Genomic DNA, 26,548 nt, shown 5'->3' with positions numbered 1-26,548 from the left:
TACTGTATACTGTATGTATTTTATATTTTAATATGTCTTCATTGAGCTGCTTGTTTTTGTTGTATCAGTCTTTGTAGGTGGCCCTAACTAGATCACTTTAAGTGAACTCTCGGGTGGCGCAGGAGTAAAGTAGCCCACCTGTCTACCGCCGTAGTCTAGGGGCTTTAAATCCGCCGTGGTGCGACTGGCTTGGCTGAACATCTGTTTCGAACACAACTTGCTGTGTTCAAGGTGGCAGCCAGGCAAGAAGGCCGATCTCTGCCACCGCACTAGTGACTCCTACGGGCTGATGTGGCGCCTGTCAGCGGGGTCTTCTGAGCGGAAGGAGTTGGACGGTGGCGCTATTATGTCCTCCCAGTGGGGGCTCCTCACTGGCAGGTGCGCAGTGTAGGACACAATAGAGGTGACAACACGGAAATGTGTGGGGAGGGTAATTGGCATAACCATTACATTGTGAGGAAAAAGGGTAAAAATAATTGGCTACTCATAGTATGTATATAAAAAAAGAAAGCTTGTGAACTCACTGACAAATTTCAAGGCATTCCCTGTAGTGCACAGTAGGCATGCTCTCTATACGCGCAGCCTGACATGAATCTTAAATCTTTGCACACTGAGAAAATAATGAGAGCAGCCAGTGATTCTGTATTTTGTTTTGCTTTGTTTCTTCCTTCTGCAAGAGCATCTCGGGGCGAGGCAGGTCAGCGGGCCAGGCGGACAATAAATGGATGCGTTGTCCATTCTAAAACAATTTCCATAAGGAATTAAGTTGAAATTATTTACATGATGTTGTTTTTTTTTGGCTTAAAAATAATAATAAAACAGTTGAAGTAAAGGCAGGATGTGCTTGGTCAGTCGACTGGAGAGTTTATCATTAAAGCACCTCTGAATGATTGATGTACATTGATACGTGTTTTATGTGTTCACTGTGCTCTGCCGCCCGCTCACATACTGTATAGGCTATCGTTGCTGTCGGGCAGAAACCTCTTATCTCCACTATTCATTTAGTATTTTTTCATTAATGCTACAGTGTCACACAGAAGCGACAAAAATAGCCGATCTAAAATCTATTTTTGGACTCTTTAATTCTGGAAAGTAACAGTTTTGGACATGAGGTTTCTACCCGACGATATGTAGTCATAACATTTGCAGTTGCAGTTGTGATATCATTTATTATTTATATATTTTTTAACTTTTGTAATAATAAATTGATTACCCAATAGAACCTTATTTACTGTATCTACACGAATCGCTTCGCCAAAGAAAATGCTATCTACTGTAATATGAGCTCATGACAACGCAAGTACTACTTGTTCTGCAAAGTTCACCTATTATGACAACCCCAGTATAGGGTTTAAGCGGTTCCAGTATTATAGTTGGGCTGTTTCACACCTCAAGGTATGTTGGCTAGCTTTTGAAACGGACGCTGATTGTGCGTTGCTGTTTTCAGTCCGTGTCAATCACTTTTAATTGAAGTTGGAGCATCAACAGTCACTGCACCAGGCCAAACCGCCCCATACAACACAACAGAATGCAAATAATAAAGAGCCAATTTGTTAATATTCCAAAGGACAGATGCAGCCTGGACACATTTCTATGGAATTCGTGTATTCTGAATCCAAAGAGCTTAGCCAAGCATAATTTATTGTGTAACCAGAACCTAAAGTGATTAAACTGTAACAGAAGTTTTACAGGGAATCACAGACTAAAAACTATTTTGCTTGCCATGGCATCCACGAGCAAGCCAGGAGAATGAAAAGCTGTTAAAACTGCTTTTATGTTTAGCGGTTTATGGGCTTTTTTGTGATTTAGTGACACAATTTTACATATTTATCTCTCCATTATCACAACCCAGTGCCTGTCATAGCGCCAAGGGTCATGTTAGAATGTGTGCCTGGATGTTAGCAGCAAAGTGTTGAAGCCTGCAGAGCTACAAGCATACTGTAGATGTATGAGTTGTAATCGCGTCTGGAGCCGCGTTGTGTCTCACAGAGCCGTGATGATCGCGTCTGTAAACGCGGTAAGTCTACCAGGGCCGCGGTTTCGCGTCTAAAAGACGCAAAGCTGCGTCAAGAGACGCAAAGCTGCGTCTTGACCGCTATTTAAGCACAGACGCGTTATCAGACGGGTCTGAGGTCGCGTCACATGACGCTGACGGGGCTGTCAGCGGCTGTCTCTCATGAGTTGTTCGGAGACAGACAAGAATGCTAATTTCCTGTGGATTACTTTGGACAGGCTTTTTTGATTATGCACGATTACCAAAATGCTGTGATATTAAATGACATTCATACTCTAATTTAGTCTCTTTCATGCAAGATAAATCTGGAGTGTTGATTTAACTGGAAAAAACGCACCCGATACCCATAGATTACTAAATTGTAGTGAATTGGACTTTTGAAGGTAATGATAAACTTAAGGACATATTTATTGTCCGTTTGTAAAAAAAAAAAAAAAAAAAAGGCTAGAGGCTAGAGGTATATTTTTTCTATGGTTGTCAGCACAGTCTTTGTAGCCACAAAACAAGTATTGCCTTTTTGTCATTGTCACTACATGTGCATATACCGTTGTTCACTATTGAGCTTGGCACATTTCCTGGGGAAAGCTGCCCAGATCATACGTCAAAAAGCGGCTACAATGTAGTGCATTTGAAACTACATTGCAGTACACATCATGGGGTGATCACTGCTTGCCTCCTGTGATAATTCTTTCAAATATATTTTTGTTTATTTTCAGTTTATTTCATTGCTGAGTGAGGTCAGCAGACAAAGTGACGTGAGGGAGATGAAAAAAATCTGGGTGAAATGTGCCAATCTCAACACGAAACAATGGTACAATAATGATAGCATTTGCGTTATTATAGCTAACTACCCAATTGTCAGTTTATGTTTGTCAAAGCACAGGTTGGTGTTTCCTTATCTTGACCATGCCCATTTTTGGTCTGACTACATTTGCTTCAGTCTCAAGTGTCTTTCTTCTGTGCTTCCTTTCATTTCCACAGTGACCTCAAATTGCCAAAGATATCTCTTTTCATTTTCTCAGTCAAGTTTTTTTTAATAATAATTATTTCCCCTACCGAGCATGATAACAATGTTTTTTAATTGAAATGGCAGCACTGTCACAGTCCCCTCCCCTCCCCGGGGAGGGAAGTTGACCTCACATAGTGTATAGACCCCGCCACCGCGTGCCTTTAGAACGGGTGCACATTATTGTGTATCATTATTTTATGCTTTAACTATTGAAAAACAGCATGTATACAAGCTCACAGCGCGGCACCGAGTGCCGCGCTGCGAGCTTGTAGATCTGCTATTTTTGAAAAATCGTGAAAATTCAAATTTTGACCCGATTCTATAAGTGTCTTTTGAATCCTTCTAAGGATTTTTTGAAAAAACTATGTTTCTATGTCAGCAATCTGGCCAGCCACCGTCAAAGAAAACACTCAACTGGAGCTCAGTTAGTCTGTTCTGGAGAGCCTACTATGTCAGTGGTTTGCAAACCTTTTCATGTGAAGGACCCCCAACATGATATGTATTTGGCCACGGACCCCCATCTCAAAATATTCAGTTCCGTGGACCACCCAGAAGCAACATTTGAGCTACAAACGTTCGCTTTGAAAATACATAATTGCGACCGTAGGTCGCATTTACTACCAAAACCTCCACCGGCTGTCTGTCTGTCAGTGAGTGAGTGAGTCCGTCACACTTTTGCCCTGCTCATATCTCCACAACCGTTGCCCCCATCCATGCCAAATTTTGCACACACACTCCTTGACTGCCAAACTACAACCTCCAAGGACCCCCAGATGTAAAAAATGACCAAATGTGCTCACACGTCACACTTTTTCCCTGCTTATATCTCCGCACCCGTTGACCCGATCCATGCCAGATTTTACACACACACTCCTTGCCTGCCAAACTACAACCTCCAAGGAGCCCCAGGGACCCCCAGGTCCCCGGGGGACCCCCAGATGTAAAAAATGACCAAATGTGCAAAAATGACCAAATGACCACCCCAACGGGGCTGCTCACGGGGAATTCCCGGGGACCACCGACTCCTGGTGCTCCAGAACGGATGCAAAAGTGGTGGCGCCCCCAGTGGAGGACCCCCTGCCACTGCAGCGCACATAAAATGCCGTAACTCGGGCTAGGAGCGCCCGGGAGAGCCGGGGCCGGTACCTATTCGTCCGCCAAGGCAACGCGGAGACCCCACCCCTCATTTCTCACATGGCCCTATTCTAGCGCCACCTTCAGGCCCATTTTTAAAACACATTTTTGGACACTGCTCCTACAGTTTTTGCCCTAAAATCACGAATATCACTACACAGCATGTCTACACTCATGTCATCAACATGGATCAGGAAGATTTTGGAAAAACAAATTTTAGCCCTATTTGTGGAGATAAGCCACCTACGGTCGCTTATCTCCCGATTAGGGAGTCTTACTGGTATTCAAAGATTTGCACACATTTTCGCGACTTTTTTCAAAAATAGCAGATCTACAAGCTCGCAGCGCGGCACTCTGTGCCGCGCTGTGAGCTTGTATACCTGCTATTTTCAATAATACCTGCTATTTTCAATAATTCTAGGCCGTCGCCGCTTTAGGCCGCCATAAACATCACACAGCTGTGTTGCCTCTGCCACATATCCTGTATTCTGCTCCTCACGCCGCTTTGTCCTTCTCCTCTGTCATCATGGCTGATTAGAACTCTTGGTACGTACCGCGGCCCGAGCTGTCATTCATCTCATCGCAGGAGACAAACCGATGATTTCCCAGCGGTACCTCTGCAGCCCGGGACAATGCTCTACATAACTACTTCTCAGGTGGATCAATTCAGGGGATGATCAGTGAGAAACATGAAATGGTTCTCCAGAGGCAGCCAAGCTATGCAGCCAAGCAGGCAGGAGGGTGGCGGGTCTCATATTGGCTGTGTGGTCCGACACGGAATCAAAATGAATGGGTCCTTTTGTGTTTCAATACGTCCTGAGTAAATACAGGGTGATGCAAGAAATGTCCCCTCAAAATGATGGTTTAGTGATGAATCATCAATTTTCACAGTCTTTTGGGGTCCGTTTTTAGCCCAAGGAATGTTTTTCATGCAAAACAAATGCTTGCAATGGATTCAGAATAATTAAAACCCCCTAGTTTGACCCCTCACATCCCACTTAAAGCAGATTTCTTTGGGAGTCATTTTTCCGTTACAGTGTAGTGTATAGTAAGTGAAGGTAAGTAGGTCGTTTTCAAAACTTTGCCCCGGTGGGATTCCTTGGGACTTTTTTTCCCTCACTAAGGACATAATGATACAGAATCAGTTGAGTTTGCTACTATTGCAATTTGTTTTAGGTTTTTTCATATAATGACTGGACTTATTATCCCACCCAGTCAGAGGCTCACCCTGCACCCCATAAGTTGTTAATGGTGAACTTATCCACGGGTTTCCAACGCCCCATAGTGCATTGCGCAGACGTTGTTCCGGCGCCGCAGCCGAGTGTGATTTACAAGCTCACAACGGGCTGCATCTGCGACGCGACGTGAGCTTGTATGTCTGCTGTTAAACCGGAAGTGTGGTCCAAATAATCTCCAGTAAACTCCCGCGGAAACAGGTGGATACATCGTCGTGATAAAATGGAGGTGGGTTAGGATTAGGGTGGGCCTAAGCGAGCCCACTATTAAGCATACATCATTTTTCAGAAGATGCATTTTAAGCTGAGAATGTGCGAAGATTGAGCAGAATAAAATCTTCTTCCAGGTTTTCATCATATTATACTGCCATACTAATCATCATTAACATCATCATCATCGTCGCTATCATCGTTATTAACCAGTTTCACACTAACTACATCCTCCACTTCACTTGTAGCTTGCATTTCTGTGCACTTTTGTTTGTTTGTTTAAAAATCGCCAGCGTGTCAAATAATTGTTTTACGTCACGCACAGTCCCTATCAATCTAAAGACCAAATTAGTGATGAAAATAGTCTCTGTCACTGTTCCATATCAGTATTGTTGTTTTTACAACCAATATTACAACATTCTAGGTGCTTGTCTATATTGCCGGTCATTGGTGCCTGTCTGGCGACTGCGCACAACCATGAAATCGCTGCTGACTGCGGCTCATGAAAGCATCCGCCTCGTAAACAGAGCGTGAAACTCTCAGCCTCTTCCGTTGGTTCGGAAGGCTTCTTTAATAGCTCATAATCAGTGGTTGCTGATGTCTGGCAGACTGGAAGACACTTCTGCCCGGAATGGGTATCCAATCTTGACAGCTGGTTAATATGGAGTACATTAGATGAGGAAACTGACTCGGGTTGATACAAATATATATATTTAAAAATCCCAGTGCTGTCCATTTAGTTGGTTTGTCGGGTACGTTAAAATGATTCTCTGCCGCTCCAGGTGCAAGGAAGTCATTCATTAACTAATACTGTCATTTCCATGAACTCATATCTGAGATGCCACAACTCTGCTGAGTGCCGATTAGGGATGGGACGATATGATAATGTCATAGCACGATTAGGGTGGCAAAAGAAATCGCGATTTATGATATTATCACGATAATCAAAATCCATTATCCTGGGGCGGAACATTTGCCAAAAAATAGCAGTGTGAGCTTGTAGATCGGCTATTTTTTGGCAAAGACAATTGATAGAGAGTGAAAAAAAGACTGTATCAAGGACGTATATTATAAGTACCCTTTACCAATTATAGAGGGTTTAAGTGGTACCGGATATGCAGCTCGGCAAATAAAAGGTGAATTGATCACCAGTGCATGACGGAGGACGATATCACGATAAATGAAACCTCCACGATACGATTATCGTGAGTATTTTTTATCACGATAAACGATAATATCGCTAGTGCTGCCGACCCATGGAAACACTCTTAGAGCCTGGTTTAAATTCCGCCACTGAATGAAAGATACAAATACAATTATCAAAACAATCAACACCCTTAGGACAGGCACATCACATAAGCATAAAGCATAATGAAATGCAACAACCTGCTAAGCAAAAATCTCAAAGACATCAAACCAGTTCAAGATCAGATTCAGACAATGTGATCAGAGCATAAGCATGTGATCTGCTTAAGTGGGTCTGCCGGCTATTCATGGTGAATTGACCAGCTCATCTGCAAATGCTACGACAGCCGTTCCTTTGAGCGATTACTGCAGCACCCGTTGCCTGCATCTGTTTCCATGGTTAAAAAAACAAAACAAAGAAACATAGGACTTTGCCCACTAGCTGCCTACATCAGGGGTCTTCAACGTTTTCAGGCCAAGGACCCCTTAGTTGAGAGAGAGATGAAGCAGGGACCCCCACACAGATATTTAACCACTTGAACCGTCAATACTTAATAAACTTGACCTTTCACTCTGTACTTGGTTCACTCTTTTTCCCCTCTACGCCAAAGCTCTTTGCCAAAAATAGCCGATCTACAAGCTCACAACGCCTCGCAGCGCGAGGCGTTGTGAGCTTGTAGATCTGCTATTTTTGGCTAAAGTTCTCAGAATATGGACGTTAGGGTTCAAGTGGTTAAAAAATAGAAGAAAAAAAAAGTTGCTACAGTATCACTCAAAGATTTGGAGGACCCCCTGTAGTAACTCTGAGGACCCCCTAGGGGTCCCGGACCCCCTGTTGAAGACCCATGGCCTACATATATGAATGTTACCTTTGCCACAAAAGCCAAGATATCCATGTAGCCCAAACGTTATGTTAAAAGCACTTCGTGATCTCTATGTTTTGCTTTATCATAACCAGGATGGCAATAGCTGTCAGGTTATTTTCTTAAACCTGCATTCACTAGTTTTATTCTAACTATTGGTTCAAGCTCAGTCTAATTTGTCTTCTACACAGTATCTATTAAATCAATTAAATAACAAAACTTGTTGTGTGCGTGCGTGCGTGCGTGCGTGCGTGTGTTCCGGGCAGAACTCGCACGCTCTCCGTACGGCCTTGAAACTGCAAAAGTTGAACCACCGTAAATTCACTCAACAGTCTACGCAGGACATGCACATTTCCATTTCTCATTAAAATGAATGGTATAAACTTGGGAAGGTGTATAGACCTTCTTCCTTTTCTTTCTTCTCTTATTGCGACCGTGAGGGAGCAGTTTACTATGAAAACCTCCACCGGCCGTCCGTCCGTCGGTCGGTCACACGTCACACGTCACACCTTTGCCCTGCTCATATCTCCGCATCAGTATATAGGGCTTGTTTGTTTATTGTATGACATCACGCCACATCATCAGCTGTGGACTCTGTGATGTCATCGTATCGCATCAGTATATAGGGCTTGTTTGTTTATTGTATGACATCACGCCACATCATCAGCTGTGGACTCTGTGATGTCATCGTATCTCCATATATGGCCATCTCCGTATATGGAGATATAAGTCGTCCATGCCCAAGTATGGGCTGGTGAGGTCAGACTTTGTGTGATGCGTAGGTATCTCCATATATGGAGATTCAACATTCCAGGCAATGCTCTCTTCCCTGGTGAGAATTGCCCCTTTATATAGGGCTTGTTTGTGTATTGTATGACATCACGCCACATCATCAGCTGTGGACTCTGTGATGTCATCGTATCTCCATATATGGCCATCTCCGTATATGGAGATATAAGTCGTCCATGCCCAAGTATGGGCTGGTGAGGTCAGACTTTGTGTGATGCGTAGGTTATCTCCATATATGGAGATTCAACATTCCAGGTGTAACTATGGCTACCCGTATGACGTGAGAGGTGGAGGTTGTGATATTTGTGGAGATAAGCGACCAACGGTCGCTTATCTCCCGATTAGGGAGTCTTACTGGTGTAGACTATACAACACTACAAGATGATTGATAACAAACATTTTAAATTGTTTTATGGTAGGGAGAATCCAAGGACTTTACGTGAATATAACTTATAACAATATACAGTAATGGACTAGTTCCTTTGCCATAGCAATTACATAATGAAATAGAAATTACATTCACTCAAACACTGTCTTATAGTGCAAGCGGTAAACACCTACTTTGTACAAAGACGTAACCCCTGTAAATCAGTTCAGACATTATAGCTGCTTTGGTAGCGGTGAGGCTCACTGACCTTGTTTCCATTGACATAAATCAATTACATTATTTTCCAATCGGGGCGCACACAGTTGTACATCCGTCTTTCGCAGGTGCCAAAGCGCACACTGCTGCCCTCTGTGCTGCACAGCCGCCGTATTTGTTGTCATCTATCTTCCCTTTCATCTTTCACTTTGCACCAATCACCCAAACTGTCACACAGGATTTCATCCGACCCTTTTAGTCATCAGGGCCACGGTGGCCCGGGTGTTAACCCATTTAGGCCTAGGATTAACTGTGCCGCGCTGTGAGCTTGTATATCTGCTATTTTTGAAAAATCATGAAAATGTATGCAAATCTTTCAATATATATTTTTCAAAGCAAACGTTTGTAAGTCAAATCTCTGCTTCTGGGGGTCCCTGGAACAACATATTTTGAGATGGGGTCTGTGGCCAAATACCTGTCATTTTGGGGGTCCTTGACGTGAAAAATTTTGAGAACCACTGATTCAGAGGAAGGATTTAGAAGTCGGGTCAAAGATCGCGTCAAAGATATTCAAAGACTTGCACTCATGATTTTCACGATTTTTCAAAAAATAGCAGATCTACAAGCTCGCAGCGCGGCACTCGGTGCCGCGCTGTGAGCTTGTATATCTGCTATTTTTCTAAAGTTAAAGCATAAAATAATGGTTAAAGTGGTTAAAATCTAACGCGACTCAGGCGCGTTCCGGGTATTTCAGAGTTAAAATCAATTTCCCCGCCGCCGTCGTGTTCACCGTGTGCTCCTGCAGAACGGAGCTGGCCCCCGGTGACCTCGCACAAAAGAGCGCCTGTGACACTGTCAGGTACAGGCAGGAGATAGATGGCACAGACTTAGGTCACGCTGCTCCAGGGACGTGCTGGCCATTGGGAAAAGCGGGACAACTCCCCAACGGCCGGGTTCATTCTCGGGCCGGTCCAGGCCGGGCCATTAGGAAAAAAGGTAACTGTTTGCACAAAAGTAAAAATTAAACTGTTTGCACAAAAGTAGTGAAAACAGCAGATCTACAAGCACACAAGTGCTTGTAGATCGGCTGTTTTCACTAGTTTAAATCATTTTTTAAATGATAAATACAAAACAAACCGTTTTGGACATACAAGGTTTCCACCCGACAACAACGAAATATAGGCCTAATTCATGTAATTGGCCCACTGGCTTGTCACTTGTCATGATCTGAAATGGCAAATCTTTGAGTAGCAGCAGCGCCATAGAGAGAGATCTCTCTATAAAGCGCAATGAGGGCCTCTCCAAATCTTTTTTCCCGGGCTGAATCAGGGGCCCAGCACGTCCCTGCGCTGCTCCAAACACTTTTTTTTTTTTTTTCATCAGGGAAAACGGAAACTCCCCCCCATTCCGGGAGGTTTTAGATACCAGTTCTCAAGCGTAGCTTTAAGGGCGAGCTGGAAAACGTGGAAGGAATGATTGTAGCACATACTGTGCAGCAGTAGGGAGTATAGAGACACTATTTTTCAGACATATCTCTCTAATGTGTTTTCATGTGTGTGTGTGTGTGTGTGTGTGTGTGTGTGTGTGTGTGTGCGCGTGCGTGCGTGCGTGCGTGCGTGCGTGCGTGCGTGCGTGCGTGCGTGCGTGCGTGTGTGTGTGTGTGTGTATGTCATGTCTGTATTATGATACTATTTATTTTAGACATATCTCTGATGTGTTTTCAAGTGTGTGTGTGTGTGTCATGTCTGTATGTATGAAAATGCATTTTCTTTTTACTGACTTGTGTCTAGTCTTTTATGATGAGTCCATATACTGTGGTGTAGTGTCTACATTATGGACGCTGTCTGGTAGAAACCTTGTATGTCCAACCGAAATGTTCTTGTTAATGCTTTTCAAGGGTCATCGCCATCCTGGCTTGTGGTGGACATTTTTGTAAAAAAAAAAATGTTGCCACAAACATTAGTGGACAGTTCACTATTACCAGAAACACATACAGAGCTAACCCTGAATGACCATAACGGGTCTGTAACTCTGAGACTGTTCTAACGGAACCAAATGGACCCTTACAGGTCCATTTGGTTCCATTTGTACACTCTCAGAGTTATGAGGGTCCTTGCAAATAAAACATTTGAGAGCCAACTAGTACTATTTGGACTCCTAACTAATCTAAACACTATGCCATAGTGTTGTTGCAACCGTAGGTCACATTTACTATGAAGACCTGCAGCTCCTGTGCGTCAGTCAGTCAGTCACACCTCATGTCACGTTCCATATATGGCCAAGACCGAAAGTTGGTACAACACATGGATCTCCATATGTGGAGCTGACTATCATTACCTGGATCTCCTTATGAAGATCACAACACTGACCTCATCAAACCATGGCCAATACTTCTCATCTGACGTCACAGACTCAAGATACCCTGGATAGCCATACTTGGAGAGACGACTGGATCATCACCTACAGTATCTCCATGTATGGAGCTGGTCAAAAGTACACATATATGTCCGTGTACAGACATATCGATTTATTTTTATTCAGAAATAGCAGATATTTTTTGCTACTTAAATAGTTGAAACATGGAGATACAAGGTTTACGCCGGACAACAGCGACGCGATATGCTACGCTATACCTTCCAAAAGGAGGTGAATTGCCAGTGAATTGAGTTTTTCCTTTTCCTCACCGGTGAAGTTTAATTTGCCCACGGTAAAGCGAGCTTCCTGCGAGCACCAGCTTGTGACTGATAGGCCACGTCACCGGCAAAGGGCAGAAGGATAAGTGAAGTTGCCTTGTAGTGTAATGGAGGTCATAAAATGTAAAAGAGCTTCTGTGATGCATTTACAGCTGTCCATAAAATAATACTCCACAAAGAGTTGCTGTGGCACAGCGTGTCCTTATCCAAGCACAGTGCTTTAATTTCAGAATTGTCAAAAGTAACATTATCCTGGCCAAATACACTGATTAAGCTCACCAAACTGTACAGTGTGTGTAGAGAATTGTTTTTGAGCGGTGCAAACCGCTCCTATAAGTGGCTGTGCGTGTGTCCGTATAGCCTTTTTCCTCAGCGTTTTGCCATAGTAAAATGTATGTGCGTAGCATCATGTTTGTCTAGTGATGTCATATGTCGTATGTCTGTAGCCTTTTTCCTCAGCGTTTTGCCATAGCAAATTGTGTGTGTGTCCGTAGCTGTGCGTGCTGTGCGTGTGCTCCTATAAGTGGCTGCGTGTGTGTCTGTAGCCTTTTTCCTCAGCGTTCTGCCATAGTAAAATGTGTGTGCGTAGCATCATGTTTGTCTAGTGATGTCATATGTCGTATGTCTGTAGCCTTTTTCCTCAGCGTTTTGCCATAGCAAAATGTGTGTGTGTAGCATAGCCTGTAAATCCTAGACTTAAATCCTAGTCTGAAGATGTTATGCAAGCACGACCACCGCTCACTTCACATTGGGTGTGATTTTTAGTATATAAGTTATTTTTTTCAGTATCGGTTAAAGCATTGGTTTTCATGAAAGATCAACCTCTTTGAACACGTATCAGGCAGCCAACATTTCCCAAAAGGGCTTGACGATGCATGTGTCAAATATGTCTCCTCGCGTAGACATGAGGCATGAACAAAGTCTGCTTAATAGACACTTTTCTCCATTAAGGTCATTCAACCCAACACAGCTAGCCTATGCCTTTGAAATCAACCACACAATTCATCATGCTTATAGCACATTTTAAGTTGGTGCATTTCCTCATCATTTATATTGCACAAACCAAAACCTGCCACGAACATATAAATGGGACTGATCTTGGTCAGCTATCCTTCAAGGCAAACGTTGCAGTTCTGTAGGTTCACAAGGTTCAGACCCTTTGCCCACGTCCCCACCAAGTAGTCTTCCTAGCTCTTTATTCACGTCATCTCCAGTCTTGACTTCGACAACTCCTTCCTTGGTTGTCTGCCTGCATGCTCTCTCAAACCTCTGCAATTCATCTAGAATGCCGCAGCATGGCCGGTCTTCAACCTCCCACTGTTGTTCACGTCTCTCCACTACGCTCCCTCCTCTGGCTCCTGGGCTGCTGATCTTATCCAATTCAAAACACTGCCATTGACCTAGTACAAGGTGAACAAGGGCATGTTACCCCCTAGCCTCCGAATCCAGTAGGACATGCTCCAGCCCGACACTCCTTGCACACTTGTGTCTGTACGGCACCCTGGCCAGTGCTCCAACTTAAGCCATGTTAAATGATATGTAAAAAACAATAACAACAACCTATTTAATAGTGGCCTGTAAATACCAAGTGAATGCATTGTTAGAGATGCCAAGCAGAACATAATTTTTACGGTGTGATATAGCCGCTTGCATGTCTCCATTACGACATGTCTCCATTACGACACTAACCCGATACCTAACCTAAACCTAACCTCTATGGAAGTGTTGCCACTCCGACAATAAGAAGTCAATGTCGGAGTGGCGACATGTCGGACTGGAGAGCGCTCCCCGGTATGGCCTGATTAGGAGGAAAGCCGTATAGAAGAGGGTCTGTCTGTGTGTCTTTGTCCACAGCTAATCTCGCAAACCACTGGACCGATGATCAGTGCCACATGAGTAAATCTCTGAATATCTTTCACATATTGTGAATAATGCTCTCGTGCCAGTATGATTTACATCCGCCTTCAGTCCACCCCTCACTCACTATCCATATGACGGCATGACGTTATGAAGGGCTTTTTTCACACAGGGAGTGATTGCACCGGTAGATCATTATCAATGAGAGGCAGGGGAGTGGGAGGGGAGGGGGGGGGGGGGGGGGCTGGTGCAACAAGTGACTGTGACCCTGTGAAGTTGCCACGTTCATGTTCGTCTCACTCCCACGCTCCCCGTGGCAATTGAGCTGAATTGTGTTAAATTGTTTTCCTACACACGCGACTGTCGTTTACTTGACGCAGAGAGATTGCCAGGGGTTGCACCGGAGAAGCGCCGTGCAACCCCATGGATCCAGGCATGTGCACACATAGACATCATTCAAAGGGGGCTTGAGCCCCTGGCCTTTTATCAGTCTGTAAAAAGTGCCCTCTCCAGACCATGAATGCAGTTTTTACTATGGCGAAAGAAATGCAAATTCCCCCTTTTCCATGCCATACCTGAGGGCAGCGTTCAAGAGAATTGCCTTGTCCAAACTCTCCTGTACTTGAATGCAGCATCTTATGTTGAAAGAATTGCCCTTTCTGTGTAGAAAGTATGCATATGAGTGGTTTAACGTAGCCTGATTTCAAACTCTACGCTGGAGCTTGAGTCTGAAGTTGTCCCTATTCTATTTGATTACAAAGGGGAGGGGATTTGAAATTTGAAATTCCTAATCACAAGAGATCTGGTGGGAGGGGTTGTGTTTGACTTGTGTACACAAAACATTCCCTCCTCCCCCTCCCCTCTGTGACATGCACCCAACAGGTCATTGTCTTTGATGTTTCATTGATTAGAGAGAATCACTAACAAGCTATCGACACTTGTAGTTGTAGCTCTTCTGAAGTTCAAAGGAGGCAATTAAGAACTCTGGTGAGCCACCCCTCCCTCCACTGTTTCTGTTGATTTTCAAAAGTTAGACGCACCCCTCCTCTGTCTTGCATTGATTTCATTGGTCGGTTAGCCAAGAAACCGAATCAAGAGACGCGTCATATGACACCTCCAGACCAAGAGAAGCAGTCCACTCAGAGAGTGGGCGGGTCTATTGGCTGGAGCCAGGCAAGGTTTAACGCACCGAAAATAGCCGACCTCCAAGCTCACAACGCGTCGCGCTGCGACGCGTTGTGAGCTTGGAGGTCTGCTATTTTCGATATTTCCACCAAAAGGCCCTTTTAGAAAGTTCAGCCTCTGCCTCTAACTCTTCTCTGCACGTCCCTGGTGAGAATGTGGGCGTATGTAATGTCACTTCCTGTGTGAAAAGCACTTTAGACACCATGTTGTTTTTCTTCATTGAATTGGAGGTCAAGTAGCCCTATAGTGTGCTTAATGGTGACCATGGGCGAGCGCTGCTGGTGCGGTTATTTTTTTTGCCTGCGGGACACACGTTCCTGTAATGACATCTTGTCACCTGACAGAAGATAAAAAGGATTTTACTGTGTGTCTGTGCTGAATAAATGACAGGCAGCCTTATAAGCGTGCTGGCCCCCACTGTTTTAATCTGCCATATCCTTCTCCAGTGACGATCGACCATGGCGTGAAACACCGTTTCTCAAACAGTGGTCCACAGACCACTAGTGGTCCATCGCATAATTACACATGGCCCAAAGAAGTATTTTTTATGTAAAAAAAATAATATATATATATATATATATATATATATATATATATATGTTTAAATAATAGTTAATCATAAGTCCATCAAATCCAAGTCCATTAAAAGCGTCTGCTAAATGCCTAAACTGTAAACTGTATGAAACATTTGGAACTAATAGGGGCAATGCAGGGCTTGATACCGGTACATTGTTAATTTACTTCGCTGCACGTGGTGTCGCACACCGAACATAACTGCTTAAAACGCGATTTTGTAACTAATTTTTCACCCAGTGTCAATTATCTAATTTAATAATCATGGGCGCTACACTCCCTCTGCCAACCTGGGGAGACAACGGACTGACCTCATGCTTCCGTCTATGCATGAGGAGTCCAAGTTGCTTTTTTTCCTCTTGACGGGGGGGAGTTTCCCCGGTTGGACGTAGCGCGTGGAAGGAACACGTTATTCCAACAAGTTCCTTTCCCCTCCATCACTTACCCTGGCTGGCCAGGGTTTTTTTTTTTGTGAGGGTACCTACCCTACAAGACACGGGGAGAACATGCAAACTCTACACAGAAAGGCCCTTTCGCCAACCCCACCTAGGGAATGGGCAATGATAACACAGAGGAGAGAACACGCCCCCAGCGCCCACAGCGTCCCGGCGGGAATCAAACCCAGGACCTTCTAGCTGTGAGGCGACAGCATTACTGACTGTGCCACCGTGCCCAGTGGGGATGAATTATCCCTTTAACAACTTTAAACTGTACACTGTTACACTGTATGGTATTGTCGTTGTTGGGACTTGTCTTTTGTGGCCTGCATGGTATGTGGGTCCACACTCTTGTCGGTCACTGTGACCATGTCTTTGTGTAATAAGGCTGAGAGTGCTCCTGGCACAAGCATTTCATTGTATCTGTACGTGTATGGATATGTGTGACAATAAAACTGAACCTGAACCTGAACCTAAACAAAAGGAAAAAAAATAAGATATAGAAATTACTTTGCTATGCCTTCTTAATATACTGTACAAAATATATTGTTGTAGTTATAGGTCAGGTCGCGTGGTCCTTGAGAATAATTGCGCAAATTGTGCTGGTGGTCAGGCGCTCAAAAAAGCTTAAGAACGGCTGGTGTACAAGTCTCGATATATGATTGAATATTTAGTGTGGACAACATGGTGTGTGATGTAGTGACAACGGGCCGGGTTCATTTACCTACTCTAATTGTGCTTGTTTATCATCATTAGAATCTGTGGACTAAACGTCTCTGTAATTAAAACGAATGGGGCGGCTGTGCCAAGGGCATGACGCTGGTCAGCAATACATGCCCAGCTTCCAGCATGTCTGCATTTCATCTTAGTCAACTCTGTCTTCAAGGATGGAGTCATTTTCAAGGCTGCCGTGTCCCTGCATAGCCTATAGGGGTTTTCAAAGTGGGTGACGGCCTGACGGGGCACCCTGGGGTGCCGTGACGGCAGTCCAGGGGTGCCGCAAGATAATTTGATAATATTTCAAATTTATTTGGACACTTGAAAAAATATTTAGTAAAATGTTAAACTTGAAGTACAAAGTTATTTTCACAAAGTCAGTTCTATCCAAAATGGCTGTTATCTCAACGTTTTCCTCGCAACATGATCACTAAAATATCATCACTGTTGGGCAGAAACCTTGTATCTCCAAGTTTCAAACGTGTACGTCTTTTGGTAAAGCAAAGCCCTGCTTCATCATACAAGACTGTCACACAAAACTAGTGAAAACAGCAGATCTACAAGCACACGCCTTTCACACAACACTAGTTTAGTACATTTTATAGATGATACAAAACGAACGGTTTTGGACATACAAGGTTTCCACCCAACAACGACGATATGCTATAAATATAAGGTGCTGGGAGTGAAAATTATAATGTAGGGGTGCCTCGCATTCAAAAAATATTCATGGGGTGCCCTGAGACAAAAAAAAATGGGAACCCTGGCCTATAGTATAGCTACAGTACATCCATCCCTGATCTTCTTGGAAGTGTTATTTGAAGGGGATTGCCAAATAGACATCTTCATGTGGCAGGTATTAGAGACGTTAGTATTGGATTTAACATTTTTCATGTCAAGAGATTTTCACTTTCCTGAAAACATTTTGCACGGCAAATTAAATCAAAAACAAAATGTCAGTTTTGGCAGAAGTCCTATTTAAGTACGCAACCCTTTAAACATTTTCTACCTGGTATCCCTATTGTGTGCATGTCATTAGGCGAACATTTTCAAAAATAGCTAAAATAACACCTCTGCAAGCTTACCACCACTATTTTTGGAACATTTTGAAAGCTTCTTTCAAATGACAGAAGGCATAGAGAAACCACCTATGCATTATTGTTAGAATACACACCTTCACGGCCATATATGAAGGTCATGATGGAGATGTTTGCTATGCTGCATGTGTACTTGGTCATGTGAGGAACCCCAGCAGTAATAATGTTACTGTCCTCCCCCGCTTACTGATATGAACAACACACAGTACCATGGATGACCTGGGCCGTGCAGGATTCAATAATCATGGAATATTAAGGCAAAGCACACGCACGCAGGCACGCACGCGCACACACACACACACACACACACACACACACACACACGCATGCAAGCATATACACAAGGTGTCATGCCTATGTTCCCTCGACTCTATGCACACAAGTATTTCTATACTTAGGAGGACATGAGCAGTGGTGGGAAAAGTACACATGTTTGCTACTTAAGTAAAAGTATCGATATTGCATTGTGTGTTTATAGATTTTTTGTTTTGTCTAGCAGAGGAAAGAAAACGGCACGCATATTGTCCAAAAGAACAATAATCAAAAATCTATCAATATCCCATCACCCAGGAAATAAAACACAATATGCATTCAAAAGAAAGAAAACATGACAAAACTCACCATCAAAACTCAAATGTACAAAGAAAGAAAGAAAGAAAGAAAGAAAGAAAGGGAAAAACACAAAGCAAAACAAAACCTGTAAAGATAAGTTCGATCCCATAGGACCTCTATTCTGCAAGAAAGCCTCAACAAAGTCCAAAAATGATTCCCAAACCTCTTCATATTTCATATCATATTTACTCATGACAATGTTTATGATCCTTTCCGCTGTTAGACAAGATTAGACATGACATTTCCCTCAGCCATTGGCCAATTATTGGCCTGTTTTTTTTAGGGCTTTCAAACGTTTTGACTGTAACAAGCACATGTCTATAAGTGATATAACTATTATTCATATAAGTGAATGGACATAACACAAAAGGCAAATGTACCGATACCATTTGGGATATCATGTGATTCACCACTCCAAAAAATCAGTCCCACAGGCAATAACGTACACTTAAAGCACTTATCTGTTATGTACTACTAAACCTAACTTAGGAGTTAGCCGGTATATACTATACAGTAGGTTCTCATCAACCAGTTGTATTGTAATAGTTTAGGCCGGGTCACTGTCTGTGTCCCTCCATTCATGATAGCAACACTTTACTTAAAGGTCGCCTCTATAGTACATTATAATCGCATTTGTAACACATTACAGTGCGCTTATACCAAATTTCCTCCTGAATATCTTCCTGCCAGGAGCTCGATTTATACATGGAGGACTCGGTTGAACCAGACACTAGCAGCATATATTGTACAAAGCTGAAATTCTATTCCACCCTTCCTATTGCAATGAGTTGAGACCTTACTCTAACGTAGATAGAGTGGGATCTGTCAGATGACGAGATGTTAAAGAGCTGGTGCCATAGTTTTCTGAAAAGTTGCAATGTTAAAGTGGAAGCCATTGTTCTCGCGATAATAAAAATCTAAATATCTTTTTTCAAAAATATTGTTAAAAAAATCTGTCAAACGATGATGTCACTTGGTGGATGGATTTGACAGCTCCCCTATGAGAACCAGACTGCGTAGATTTTTTATTTATTTTTGCTATTTTACCATGAACATTAGTGAGGACCTATTATATGAAGACACTTTCTGTACTCTTTGTCTTGCAGATTACATCTTAATGATGTCACGGATCACATCAGTCAATCCTCCAGTTCTAGGCAACACAGAAGCGGAGGACCTTTTATCTTCCACACAACAACTCTAAGGTATATTAACGACATTTGTTCAATGTTGAAAATGAGTGGTATTCCCCTTTAAACAACTCTATGGGATTTAGAATGGAAAAAAACAACTCTGCGACCCAGGGGGGTTGACGGAAGTGATGTCAGACTAGTACTCTATTGAGCACACAAATTAGCATTTTGTAATGAACTAGAAGTTTGCGGCCCTTCGGGCCGCAAAAGTCTAGAGTTCAGGCCGCTGTGCGGCCTTCACCGCCATGTTGCGGCAGTGTGGTGTGTGTAATGGCCAAATATGGGTAATTCTTTTTTTGAGAAAAAAAAGTTTTTTGAGAAAAAAAAGTTTTTTGAGAAAAAAAGTTTTTTTGAGGAAAAAAAAAAGTTTTTTGAAAAAAAAAAGTTTTTTGAAAAAAAAAATTGTGAAAAAAGAAAATTTGAAAAAAAAAATTGGGGGAAAAAAAACGCTTGCGCACACACGCACGCACGCACGCACGCACGCACGCACACACACACCCCCCTCTGTTGTAATTCGATACTCTACTCTGCTCAGCTCCTCTCCCCCCTCCCTCCCCCTCCCTCCCTCTGTAACTTGATACCCTGATGATCATTTTGACGTTTCAGCACTGGCCAGAATGTTCAGAATACTATGTCAGGACTGGCTGCTCTGCGTGAGGCGAGATGTTGTTAAATTGAAATAAATGCGGTTCAAAGAGTGGCATGTTTAAAATGTGGACAGTTGTAAATTTGTTCGACGTGGTGGCTATGTTTGTGAGAGGTGTTTGTGAGAATATGTAGCTAAACATTCTGGTTTAGGTTTGCCACCAATTGCTCCAGTATAGATGCTTGATATAGAAAACGGTGGCCCTGTAGAACGGTCTGCAGGGGCGTCACAAGGGGTAGGAAAGTGGGACTGAGTTACCAGGGCCCAAGGTGGAGGGGCCCTATAGTAACTTTAGCTATTGAAAAATAGCAGATATACAAGCTCACATCTGATCTGCTATTTTTGAAAAGTCGTGAAAATGTGTGCAAATCCTTGAATATATGTATTTTTTAAGTGAACATTTGTAACTAAAATTTTGCTTCTGGGGGAGTCCCTGGAATTCAATATTTTGAGATGGGGTTCCGTGGCCAAATACATACGATTATAATTACATCTAACGATGCTTCTCCTCCATTCACGTTTGGTGAATGTAGCCTTGGCCAGGAAAATTTGATGTCTTCAGGCGGTAACCATCGATCTTCAGGTGTTTCGACCCGCATCCGCTACACCCTCCTGATGGCCGGGTCGGCAGTGGTGGCCAAATCACTGCCCATCTCCTCCTCCTGGCCAAGGCTAAACTCCCCTCTCCTGCTCTATTTGTTTTTTTTCCCAACAAGAGGCTCCTCTGGGGAGGTATTGGGTGGGTCCCTCCTGAGGTCTTGAGGTGACACAGGTGCGTAGAGTTCTCCAGTACTGTGGGGTTATTCCTGCCTGGAGTTCTCCTTCGTCTCACCAACTCACCAACCAAGTTGTGCGCTGCACCTGTGACCCCTCTTCTCCACACTTGGTCCTGGCTTGATGTATTTTTACCTTTGGTGTTCCTGCAGATGTTATCGCAGTGACACTTTACTTCCAATTTCTCCCCAGCTGATGTTGTTTAGGTGAGCCATCTTGTTAGCTGTGATTAGTTAAGGGCTGTTACCGTTATGTTTGTATTGTTGAGTCTCACATACTCCCCCCCTCTCGGGAGACTCTGAGGGTATCTGTATAAATGTCTTTAGCTTGAGTTGGTGCCCTCTCGCGAGTGCTGTGCATGAGGTTGCTAACCTCATACACAAACGCCAGGCTCTTCCTGGTGGTCATCTGTCTCTCCTGCGTCACCAATCTTCCTCGGTTTCCATCCAGACTTTCCTGGAAGTCACTGGTTGCCCAGAGTTCTATGATTATAATTACATCTAACGATGCTTCTCCTCCATTCACGTTTGGTGAATGTAGCCTTGGCCAGGAAATTTTGGGGGTCCTTCACATGAAAAGGTTTGAGCTCCACTGACATAGAAACATAGGTTTTTCAAAAAACCTCAGAAGGATTTGAAATATTCAAAGATTTTCATGATTTTTCAAAAATAGCAGATCTACAAGCTCGCAGCGCGGCACTCGGTGCCGCGCTGTGAGCTTGTATATCTGCTATTTTTCAATAGTTAAAGCACAGGGGCCCCGCAGTGAATCCTTGTACCCAGGGCCCAGAATTTGGTGTGACGCCCCTGACGGTCTGCACACGACATTGTACCCCAACTTGGAAAGTTTTTAAATGTGGTGCAATTTAGGTTGCAGGAGCGGGCGTACAAGACAATTCTAACCAGTTTGAGCTAATTGAGTTAAAGTTACACGTTTTCTCTTTAATTTTCTCTGTAATTTATCAATGTGAAATTGCCTATCTCCGAAGAGACATTCTAATAATATTTAACAGCAATGTGGTAGCAGTGACCTTGTATTGTTATTTGATGTTATTTGGACATTTTCCTGTATTCCGCATGAATTCCCTCCTAGAAAGCTATTAAGTCACACATCAAAAGTGGGAGGGGGGGGGGGGTGCTAATGAAAGCTGTTGCAAATGAGGTGGAGAACGCAACATCAATGGCCCCTATCTGACTATGATACATTTAGAGAAAGCCATATACAGTGGGGCGTGTGTGCGTGTGTGCGTGTGTGCGTGCGTGCGTGCGTGTGTGTGTGTGTGTGTGTGTGTGTGTGTGTGTGCGTGTGCGTGCGCGTGTGCGCGCGTGTGTGCGTTTTTGGTGCTTCATACCACACTGAACTAAGCAGAATCAAGTTAATACTGGAGATGTGGCGTAATGGCATGCATTCTACACAGAGAGGGCAATTCTTTCAGGTCTGGCATGGAAAGAGGGCATTTGCATTTCTTTCTCCATATTAAAAACTGCATTCATGGTCTGGAGAGGGCACTTTTTACAGGCGGATAAAAGGGCAGGGGCTCAAGCCCCCTTTGATCTGTATGTGTGCACATGCCTGGTCTGGGACTCGTTAACAACGAGGACATCACCACTCCCCTTTCAGTAACGACTCGGTTGCCTCGTCCGCTCATCTTCCTTTTCTGCCAGACAGATCCTTTACTTGACCAGAGATCCTGTCAAAGTCCACAGTTACACTTATGCTACTGCAGTGGCTTTCATCCTATTTTAACCCCCACCCTGACGAGCACTAAGAGTTGAGGCACATTTTGTATAACATGGTTCTATTGTGAAAACAGACATGCTCACAACGCCTCTAGGCGTTGTGAGCATATACCGTACATCAGCTATGTTCACAATTTCTGCCTATTCATTTGTCATTTTAGAGGTCTTAAAAAGTCCTTAGATTGTTACTTTAGAAATGTGCAGATACCCTCTATACACTTAAACTTTGTGTTGGTTTGTTTACAGTTGAGAGAGAAAACTATGTGACATATTAAGTTCTGGTTACTCCCCAAAATTGTTTTGGGACCCCCCTGGGCCTCAACCACAGGTTGAAACCCACTGTTCTATGCACCTGCTACAAAGTTGAAAGTAGCTGTATGCACATTTACTCATATACATTATTTATTACAATATTTCCATTTTCCAGTACCTATACTTCTACTCCATTACGTCTCAGAGGCAACTATTGTACTTTTTTACACATATGAAAATAAGGAGCTGCTGCCCTTGTTAAAGCGTTATTCTACCACTTTTTCTAGTCACATGTTCAAATACTGGATTCTGATTGGCTAAATTCCGGAGGTTATGGCAGAACAACCGCCGCAGTTGTGTGAGGACGAGATCAATGCGCCTCAGTGTACATCCGGGGACTTCAGGAGGTAGTCGGAACACCTTTCCCCCAACCAACATATGACGGTCGTAGCGGTCCTATGTTTACTAACGTGCGTACGACGTCGCCGATTTATTTGGATCCAATGCAATCCGCCAACTTTAAAGCCCCTTTTCTCTGAACCTATGCCTTTCTGGAAGCGAACAGCCTCTATTTACGGCCGGAACGGTCCTTCTAACTGACGTTAGCTTAGCTGTATGCTAGACATCTTTCTCTGCATGGAGTTGGCGTCATCTGGTGGTGAGTAGAAGATGTTGTTTGTGGAACTATTTGCTGTCGTCGCGGAAGTTTTATAGGCAATAATGATTGTAACTTAATATCCTTGCAAGTTACAACTATGTGTTTTCTTTCATGTATACGGAAAAAAGTGGTAGAAAAGCTATTTACCACTCGGGGTCGGACATTATGCTCTGATAATGTCCTGTGTGAGGGTGTTATCGGACTCGGCTTCGCCTCGTCCGATCACCCCCTCACACAGGACATTATCAGAGCATAATGTCCTCTCACTCGGGGTAAATTGCTTACTTATCTCCACTTGTATTTGTTGTTGTCACATTAACATGCAATGTCATATTTATTATATAGATAGATAATTTATCTCCGCCAGGCATGGTGAAGAAGATGTTTTCTTTCAGTGAGATTTCTGCTTCATGGAGGGATGGAGTTAGAAAACGGAGGGTGTAGTGGAAAGAAGGGATGATTGCTGAGATGGGAATCGAACTGAGATCTGCGATCTCCTGCCGTCACCACATGAAGCGTTAAATCACCAGGGCACCTCATATTTCTCACCAAAGACTGCTTTTTGCCAGCCATCCAGAAAGCACACACGTCTTGTCGGGACCGAGCATCTGGCGAACTTCTGCTGTGAGCGTCGACTCAAAGCACGCACAAATGTGCAAAACAGTCGTGATCTTCCAAGAACTGATCTCTGTCTGAGAAGCAAAATCAGCCAGCAATAATTCTAAATGCACAACGCCATTTGCCAGCACGGGTCCAACACTAGCACAGTGGTTCTCACACATTTTCACGTCGAGGACCCCCAAATGCACAACAGTAATAATAAAAGGAAAACTGAAAATATATTAATAAAATAAAATAAAAATAAAACAGCCAATCACAGCGCGACACATTGTGACGTGATATGAGCGTGTAGATTGTCAATTTTTTCAGTATAAGATTTACTATGTCCCTGTCATGACATAACTCGGAAGGTGCTGAGTCATCTCCACCGAAAACCAGAACCTTACTGTATGTATATGGAAGATAGCATCATCAACAAAGAAAATGCTTGATAACAACATACCTGTCCAATATGGCCATACTGGCTCCATTTCATTGTCCTGATCAGGGCTGATAACGGCCATTTCATGTTGCTGATGTATTCGATGACGATGCAGGTGCAAAAGACTAAGCGGGGCAGTTAAGGAGAACAATACTTCAGTTCTGGAAAGAAGCACCAAAATTTTACAGAGTGTACCTCTTGGGTCATTCTTTAGAAAAATCACATTAGACACTTAATTTTCAAAATGGCCGCCAGTTTTAAAGATGGCCGCCTTTTCGGATATGTTTTACAGGACGCCAGCCAGTTAATATCGAATTTTCATAACATTAAAGTTGTTTTGTAGGTTTTAAATCATCCTGAGTTCATTTATTACACTTTTAAAGCAGCCAGAATAACCTTTCTGACTTTTGGTTGGGGTCTTTCCTCACCTGGGACCCCCCAGACAGACCCCTGAGCCTATTTCAGTAATCGCTCTGCTCCTGCTCCAGAACAATGTTAAATTAGATCTGAAATATGCTCTGAAATAAAAAATGACTAGTAGCAAATACCAGAGGTCTTCCACGGGGGGTCCGGGACCCCTGGGGGGATCCTCAGAGCTACTACAGGGGGCCTGCCAAATCTCATTTTTTTTTTTTAAACTTCGAATGTTTTTATGTATCCTGGTTTTATGTATTGTACTTTGATGGTTTATTAGTATTCTCAGTATTATTTATAAAAAAAAATGTGTTAAACAGTTATGGTTGACAGCTGTTACTGCAGGGATTGCAATAATGAAGGTATTGCAACTTTTCACTTTGGGCGCAGAACAACATTTCCATTTATTGCACTGCACTCACACTGACCACACGCACGCACGCACGCACGCAAGCACGCACGCACGCACGCACACACACACACCTCTTTGTTATTGTCACCCCAAAACCCTCACCTTATTAGAGCCCATGGTCAATTACGCCCAAAGAGATTCACTACAATACAGTAATTTCAGACATGCAGAATATATTCGTCTTCATCATCATCATCTTCAATGTCCAACCTAATAGTGTTGACACAGTCTCCACCATAGCATAGAGTGAAAGGCAGGTTATTTGAGCAGCTGCACCGTCCCTTACAACCTGCTTTGCAGACACATTTGATGAGCTCAAGTACTGCCTTTGGAGCAGGGAGAGCAAGAAACCTGACTGGAATATACCCTCCACTCTCTGAATTCCATCCATTTTCTTTGATTGGTGGAAGCACAGGGTATGGTATGGTCAGGTATGATTTATCCTGCATTGTGACAGAGTTGGCGCGGAGGTAATGTGGTAGCAGTGCAGCACGAGTTGGAGGTAGCATCTCACCCTCCAAGTTCTTTGACAGAAATAGTTCCCATCTGAGTAATCCCAGGGTTGTTGGACCTTTTGAACTGTAAACATGGCATGCAAAATGTTCCGACTGCAATGTTGATGGAAGCTCATCATTTATAAGCTCAGGAGGAATGGCCAATGACCTTGCCAAGGTCCTTGAAGCGGTTAATGGCTTGGTCATCATCATCATCATCAAGTAGGCATTGATGTCTTTTTGGTGATTCCAACAAATGTTACTCCCCAGTCAGCACCTGAAAAACTATGTACGCAAAGGAACCCTTGACATTTGTAACATCCAATAACTTGAACTCACTCGAATATATAAATTTCCTTTTTTTGTACCGGAGGCAAGGACTTGATAAGGAATCGGGGTATCAGCCTCTTCATGTGTTTGCACTTCCTCAAAATCATGTCCCTTGATGAAGGTATCCTATTATGATGCCTACTTTGTCATACCTGACAAATTGCCCTGAGCTTCCATCAATTGAAAAAAATAGATGGAATTCAGAGAGTGGAGGGTATGAACAGTCAGGTTTCTTGCCCTCCCTGCTGCAAAGGCAGTACTTGAGCTCATCAAATGTGGCTGCAAAGCAGGTTACAAGGGACGGTGCAGCTGCTCAAACAATAACCTGCCTTGCACTCTCCTCCCTGCAAATGCTATAGTGGAAACTGTCAACACTATTAGGGAGGACATGTATAGTGAAT

The 26,548-nt window shown here is 43.4% G+C and overlaps 1 protein-coding gene across 1 annotated transcript in view; it reads right to left on the bottom strand.

Moving 5' to 3' along the window:
* Window positions 1-279: 279 nt before the first annotated feature.
* The window catches only part of LOC308307646 (heat shock protein 83-like), a gene marked incomplete at both ends in the record, with an annotated part of 35,524 nt that continues 9,255 nt past the window's right edge, over window positions 280-26,548 (bottom strand). The window contains 2 exons of the mRNA XM_080752911.1: window positions 280-371; window positions 9,813-9,874. Of these exons, the coding sequence (XP_080609037.1) occupies window positions 280-371; window positions 9,813-9,874 (154 nt within the window). The remainder of the gene's footprint in view (window positions 372-9,812; window positions 9,875-26,548) is intronic.

Source organism: Nannobrachium achirus (assembly GCF_963921795.1).
Source record: "Nannobrachium achirus genome assembly, chromosome: 22".
NCBI lineage: Eukaryota > Metazoa > Chordata > Actinopteri > Myctophiformes > Myctophidae > Nannobrachium > Nannobrachium achirus.
The sequence above is the reverse complement of the archived record's forward strand: the minus strand, read 5'-3'. Positions and strand labels throughout refer to the sequence as shown.